The 7,258-nt window shown below is 37.8% G+C and overlaps 1 protein-coding gene across 2 annotated transcripts in view; it reads right to left on the bottom strand.

The window, feature by feature from the left end:
• LOC106867682 (prostaglandin G/H synthase 2) overlaps positions 1-7,258 on the bottom strand; it is a 75,343-nt gene that overhangs the window by 14,744 nt on the left and 53,341 nt on the right. For both annotated transcript variants that reach the window (XM_052977213.1, XM_014912623.2), the window contains exon 9: positions 5,047-5,333. In XM_052977213.1, the coding sequence (XP_052833173.1) occupies positions 5,047-5,333 (287 nt within the window). The remainder of the gene's footprint in view (positions 1-5,046; positions 5,334-7,258) is intronic.

Raw genomic sequence — 7,258 nt, 5'->3', positions numbered from 1 at the left:
TAACTGGTGCTGGTGTGTTTACGCCCCCATAATTTAGCGGTTTGGCAAAGAACAACAACAGAATAAGTACTAGGCTCAAAAACAAAGTCCTGGGGATGATTTGATAGATTAAAACCCTTCAAGATGGTGTTCCAGCATGGCCAGAGTCAGATGATTGAAACAATTAAACGAATAAAAGAATAAAAGAATAAAAGAATAAACATCTGATTTTACTAGGTTGTCACATAAATTCATTTGTCTCTTTCCATTGTTATTTGAATTAACAGGAAAAATACTTTTTTAGCAAAATGTTTTATGTTCTATTTTTTTCCGTAGCTCTATTCACCCTCTGCAACTTTTGTTTATAGTTTTTGACAAGGGACTGCCAAGTAAATCAAGATTCCAAAGTTGCTAAGGTCATTCAAGACATTTGGCTATGTATGAAGAAGATACCATTGATATAAGAACTGCACAGACAATTTCCATGCTTTAAGTAAAGGAAATTCGACTTCACAGATTCTCTATATTTTGGCCAACAAGTTCGATTCAATCGGGATCTACTGAATGAGCTCATTCAAAAGAATCCACAGCAGTTCACTAGGGAATTAGCCTGCAGATGGGATGCTCTCATGATACCGTTACCTGTCACCTTCACTCATTGAGTAAAGTCCAAAAATTTGTTGCATGAGTGCCACATGCACTGAACAAAAAAGATAAACTCCAGCGCTCCTCTATCACTGCCAGTCTTTTAACTTGACACCACTTGTGGAGTCAAATGGATTTCTTTACTGCATTGTCACTTGTGATGAAAAATAATGTCTTTACCTCAATATAAAGCAGGAGAGGAGAAAGAATGACAATTTTCAACAAACAGTAGCCAAGCCAGAGCTACCTCCACTCTAGACAAGGATTTGCATTTGGTGGGACTGGAAAGAGCTAATTCATACTTTAATTAACTTCCACAATCTTTATTAAAAATATTATTTGTCCAAAGAATTTTCCTTTTGTTCTTTTGTTCTGAGTTTATAATTTCAGGTCTTGTGTCTCTGTAGAGGCACAAGACCTGAAATTGTGGAGGAGAATGACAGTCAATTACATCAACACTAATGCTTGACTGGTACTCATTCCATTGACCCTCAAAAGCTGAAAGGCAAAGTCAACTGGGGCAGAATTTGAACTCAGAACATAAAGACAGACAATTATTTTGCCAGGTGTGCTAACAATTCTACCAGCTCATCAACTTTCCTTGCTCATTCCCTTTAAAAGCAGTGAAATATAATCCTTTCTACTAAAGGCACAAAGCCTGTAATTTGGGGGATGGGGACAATCTATTATATTGACCCCAGTGTTTGACTGGTATTTAATTTATTGACCCTGAAACAATTGAAAGCAAAGTCGACCTTGGCAGAATTTGAACTCAGAACGTAAAGACAGACGAACTGCCACTAACCATTTTACCTGGCATGTTAATGGTTCTGCCAGCTCTCGGCCTTTTCTTGCTTATAATAATCCTCTCTACAATAGGCACAAGGTCTGAAATTTGTGGGGAGCGGGCAAGTCGATTACATCAACCCCAGTACTTGACTGGTACTTAATTCATCAACCTCAAAAGGTTGAAAGGCAAAGTCGACCTCAGCAGAATTTGAACTCAGAACATAAAGACAGGTGAAATACAACTAAGCATTTTGTCTAGCATCCTAACGATTCTCCCAGCTTGCCCCCTTTCCTTGCGCATAATAATGAAATGTTTTATTAATTTGAACATTCCAAACTGGACTCTTAAATAATTCTTTTGCCAAATGTCATCAGATTCAGTTAAGTTACTGTTTGTAAACTATTTTATCTATTTTTCCTACCTGCAAACACATTTTTGCTTGCTGTGCATAACATCACGTTTTATTGACTACATTTCTTTGCTGGTCTTTGCACTTTTTCCAGCATGTTTTACATTCATTTACACACAGACTTTACATAGGAACTTTAATTGTTTATTGGAGACCTGATATTAGTAATAATGAGTAATTATTTCATAATCACAAAGAAACTCTGTTTCATGTGAAATACAGAAAATATCATGAAAAAATTGTATTTAAACAATTTTCTAATTTGGAGTCAGTTTTTATAAGGACACATAGATTGATGTGTGTTACAATCATTTATGGAAAAGGTACATTTTATGTGTATAAGACATTATGGCACAGCTGTTTTGGTGTCAATAATTCGATAATGACTTATTTGACTTCAGACACTTCAATGTTTTTCTCTCCCCCTCTCTCTCTCTTTCTCTCTCTGTTTGTCTCTGTCTGTCTGTCTCTATCTATCTAGCTGGCTGTGTTTATCTCCCCCCCCTCTCTCTCTCTCTCTCTCTCTCGCTTTATGTGTGTAAGCATATTTCTTTTTATGCATATGAAGAGCAAGTGTTTATTCAACTGTGTTCAATTAATAAATTGTAATGTTTCTCTCGTTTTCTCCCTCTCGATCTCTCTTTCTAACTGTATGCGTATATTTGTGTGTGTACAAGCGTGTTGTGTGTGTGTGTGTGTGTGTGTGTGTGTGTGTGTGTATCCACGTGTCTGTGTGCCAGCTTCCAGCACCAAAACATACTACCACCAATACAGGCTGAATATCCAGTGATCACTGCTACACAGGCCTGGTTTGAGTTCTTTTTACAGAGCTTAGAAAAACTGAAGGAACGCTGCAATAAGAGTGTGAATCTGAGAAGGGAATACATTGAATAAAATCATGATTAACTGATCCTCCTGCATTTTCCTTTTAAAAACCCAGAAACTTTTCAGCACCCCCTCATAGTAGAAGGCAATTTTTTGGAGAAAATATATGAAAAGTGAAAGTATTTGTTTGGCAATTTCCATAATAATCTCTTATTTCTTGTTATGTCTCAACGCTACTGCTATCTAGAACCTTTGGATGATCTCTACTCAACCGCTACACAACTGCTACTCGACTGCTAACCAACACTCCTACCACGGCCAGACTACCTCTATTTATGTGTCTTGGGAGATCCTACTTCTTCGCCTGGGGGTGTCGACACAACATTTCTCTAATCACTTGCACATTTTTGTGTATGTATGTATGCAGTTATGTTTGTGTAAAGATATCTATTTGTGTATGCAAGTATATGTATGTGTTTATATGCCTGTATTAGGGCGTTCAGAAAATACTGCCTGATTTTCTGAAAACATTTTTTCAAATTCGATTTAAGATGTTATCTTTGTGGCATTTTAGATGAAATTGTACATGCTTAATAATTAATGTGTACTCTTTAGTAAATTCTTATTGATTTCTTTCACAATACAATTTTGAAGCATAGAAATCCTTAATTTCAAACATGAAAAAAGAAGAAATGTATTTTACTTCTTTTGCATGAATTCAAGCTTGGACATAATACTTCCCAAACACCCGCCAATATCAACAGTGATCAGATGGAATGACGATGGTTTGAGAGATTCAATAGTGGGGATGAGTGCCTTGAAGATCAAAATGGTAGATATCCATCTATCCTTGATGATCAGCATTTGAAAACAATAATTAAACAAAATCCACAACAAAGGGTCAGAGAAATGTCTCATATGCTGGGTATCTGTAATCAACTGGAAGAAATGCATGTTCACTTGAGCAAAATGAGATCTGCACTTGTTAATCAATGTGGTCCAATTCTACTCCATGGCAACACTCGACCACATGTTTCCAGGATGACGCTGCAGAAGCTCACAGACTTGGGATATGAGACTTTACCACATCTTCCATATCCTCCTGATCTTTCATCCACCAACGACCACTTTTTGAAGTATCTAGACACTTCTTTAACGCAAAAAAACCTTCTGTTTCATAATCAAGATCAAAATTGAATTCAAGGATTTCTTGGCATCAAGACTTTTGGGTTTTTGTCAAAGAGGCATAAATGACCTTGTTAATCAATGGGAGATGTGCATGGTTGTTCAGGGATCATCATCATCAACCTATGTATAAGTTCAGTTTTTCAAGAATATTGGCATATTTCTAAAATCGGCCATTATTTTCCAAACAACCTAATATATACTCTTTACTCTCTCTTTTACTTGTTTCCGTCATTTGACTGCGGCTATGCTGGAGCACCGCCTTTTGTCGAGTAAATCGACCCCAGGACTTATTCTTTGTAAGCCTAGTACTTATTCTATCAATCTCTTTTGCCGAACCGCTAAGTTATGGGGACGTAAACACACCAGCATTGGTTGTCAAGCGATGTTGGGGGGACAAACACAGACACACAAACATACACACACACACACACACACACATATATATATATATATATATACAACAGGCGTCTTTCAGTTTCTGTCTACCAAATCCACTCACAAGGCTTTGGTTGGCCCGAAGCTATAGTTGAAGACACTTGCCCAAGGTGCCACGCAGTGGGACTGAACGCAGAACCATGTATATACACATGTATATTTATGTAAACACATACATAGACAAATACACATATATACATATACTTACACAAATATACATCATGGCACTCCGCCAGTTACGACGATGAGGATTCCAGTTGATCCAATCAATGGAACAGCTTGCTTGTGAAATTAATGTGCAAATGGCTGAGCACTCTACAGACACGTGTACCCTTAACGTAGTTCTCGGGGAGATTCAGCATGACACTGAGCGTAACAAGACTGGCCCTTTGAAATACAGGTACAACAGAAACAGGAAGAAAGAGAGAAAGTTGTGGTGAAAGAGTACAGCAAGGTTTGCCACCATCCCCTGCTGGAGCCTAGTGGAGCTTTAGGTGTTTTCACTCAATAAACACTCACAACATTCAGTCTGGGAATCAAAACTGCGATCCTACGACCACAAGTCCGCTGCCCTAACCACTGGGCTATTGTGCCTCCACACAAATATACATACATACACACATAAACACATAATACATACACAAAAATACACAAACATAAGCAATTCAGCTGAAATAAAATTGAAGAAATAGAATTTTATATGGAAAACACTTTCACTTCTCATATACTTTCTCGGGAAGGTTGCGCATATTAGTATAGATGTTCTTTTACTTACTTGACCAGCTGTTTGTCGTGACAAGGAATCAACAAATGCCTTCATTCCATGCTTTACAACAATCTCAGGATGGTAATAAAACTCCCTGTTTGTGTACATTGTTCCATTGATGTTGAAAATGTCAGGTATGAATGGATGCCAGTGGTATAGATGATTGAATTCGATGGCAATTCGGTTCTGGTATTGATAACGTTGATTAAAGAGCAGTTCTGGATCAAAGCGAATATTTAAGCCATAATGTGCCAGGTGGCTGACATACTCTTCAATAATCAATTTGATTATTTCACCTGAAAAAATATTAATTTAAATCAATAAGTATATAAGCAGATTTGGATACAGATTCATGAGTAAGTTGTTGTTGTTTAAATTTATTCAGCTTAACTCATCAGCATTTAAATTGGCCCAGATATTCTACCTGTTTTATGTTTAAACTGGTCAGATCTGGCCTCTCATACTTACCCTACATTGTCATTCTAAAAATATAGTTACATCATCAAAATCTCAAAGCCACAAGATAATGCATGATAAATTCAGAATAATCTGAATAGATAAGCATTATATTTGACAGAATAATGTGAATGCTAAAGGGTTAAATGTATCCTTTATATTGGTTTCAAATTTAGGCACAAGGCCAGCCAATCTTGTACCAGTTGAACACTGGAGTCGATGTATTTGACTTACCCCTCCCCCGAAATTTCTGTCTTCGTGACAAAATTTGGAATCATTATTGAGTGAGAGAGCAGTGCATGCCATCAAAGTGACTTTGGGGTAAAATATACGAAGCCCAGTATACCCATCATGATTACCCGTCTGATAAGGGTACACCAGGCACATGCATCACAACCATGTGTGCGCGACATGGTGATCTCATATCAAGATAAACAGCGCATGACCTTGCAGGTGGGGCCCAGTTAGAATTTTCTTCAGGTCAAGTAGCCCATTCCGCTCAAAAGGTCCCTGAATAAGGTTTGTTTAAGGATGTTGAGCAAAACACCCATGTTTCCAAAGGTGAATTATTCAAACCCCAAAGAATTCCTCTCAACACATGGCTATGATGCTCCCCCACTACTTCTGCTCATGATCAGAGATGCACTTATCATCAGCCACCAAGGGACATGCTCAACTGGTTAAGGTCAAACAACTGACAAGCAAATCCGTGGTTTTGAGCAGAATATTTACTGTAGCCCATCTTTTATACCAAGACAAAACAATGTACATGATAACACTTTCAATAAATTAAGATCAGAAACCATGAGAGCCACTGCCTGGTACTGCATCCGGGCATAAAAATTATTATTATTATTATTATTATTATTATAATATAGTTGTTCAACATTTGGTAGTTTGAGGTAAATTTGTACTGCATCACCTGCTACACTTCTGTGCTGCTGAGGTGTGGTGCAGTCTTTTGTTGTATTACTGCTTGTATTGTGTGTTGAGTGTGTAATGCGTTGGTTAATTGGATTGTTGGTGGAAGTTTATTTCACTGGATAATTGCTGTTTAGAGTGTGTCGTGTGTTTGTGGGTTGTTTTGCTTAGGTTGTATTATTGAATTGATAGTGTCTTGTGTAGGATGTGGGTTGTTCCTAGCATATTATCATCATCATCATCATCATTGAAAACTCTCAGCTTATTTTGTTGGATATGACAGAAAGTGTCAACTGCCCACAGTCAGCAGATTAAGGTGACACTTGTTTACTGATCATGCTTCAAGAACCTGCAGAGAACTCTTGCAATTCCAAACAATGATGATCTTTGTGGGTGTTCCATCTTTACATTTGTACTAAACTTTTTGAGCCATGTTGGTAGTTGAGTGTTGATACTTCCAAGCATGCCAGTCACTACTGGTATCATGTTCACTATCTTTATAGACCACAACCTGCACCCACTTCAATTCACTATAGTTACTCATTTACTTGTTTCAGTCATTTTGACTGTGGCCATGCTGGAGCACTGCTTTTAGTCGAGCAAATCGACCCCAGGACTTATTCTTTGTAAGCCTAGTACTTATTCTATTGGTCTCTTTTGCCGAACTGCTAACACACCACCATCGGTTGTCAAGCAATGTTGGGGGGACAAACAGACACACATACATATATATATATACATATATATATACGACAGGCTTCTTTCAGTTTCCATCTACCAAATCCACTCACAAGGCTTTGGTCCGCCCAAGGCTATAGTAGAAGACACTTGCCCAAGGTGCCAC

This window comes from Octopus bimaculoides, chromosome 27 (assembly GCF_001194135.2).
Source record: "Octopus bimaculoides isolate UCB-OBI-ISO-001 chromosome 27, ASM119413v2, whole genome shotgun sequence".
NCBI lineage: Eukaryota > Metazoa > Mollusca > Cephalopoda > Octopoda > Octopodidae > Octopus > Octopus bimaculoides.
Note: the sequence above shows the minus strand (reverse complement) of the source record. Positions and strands in the feature narration are given on the sequence as shown.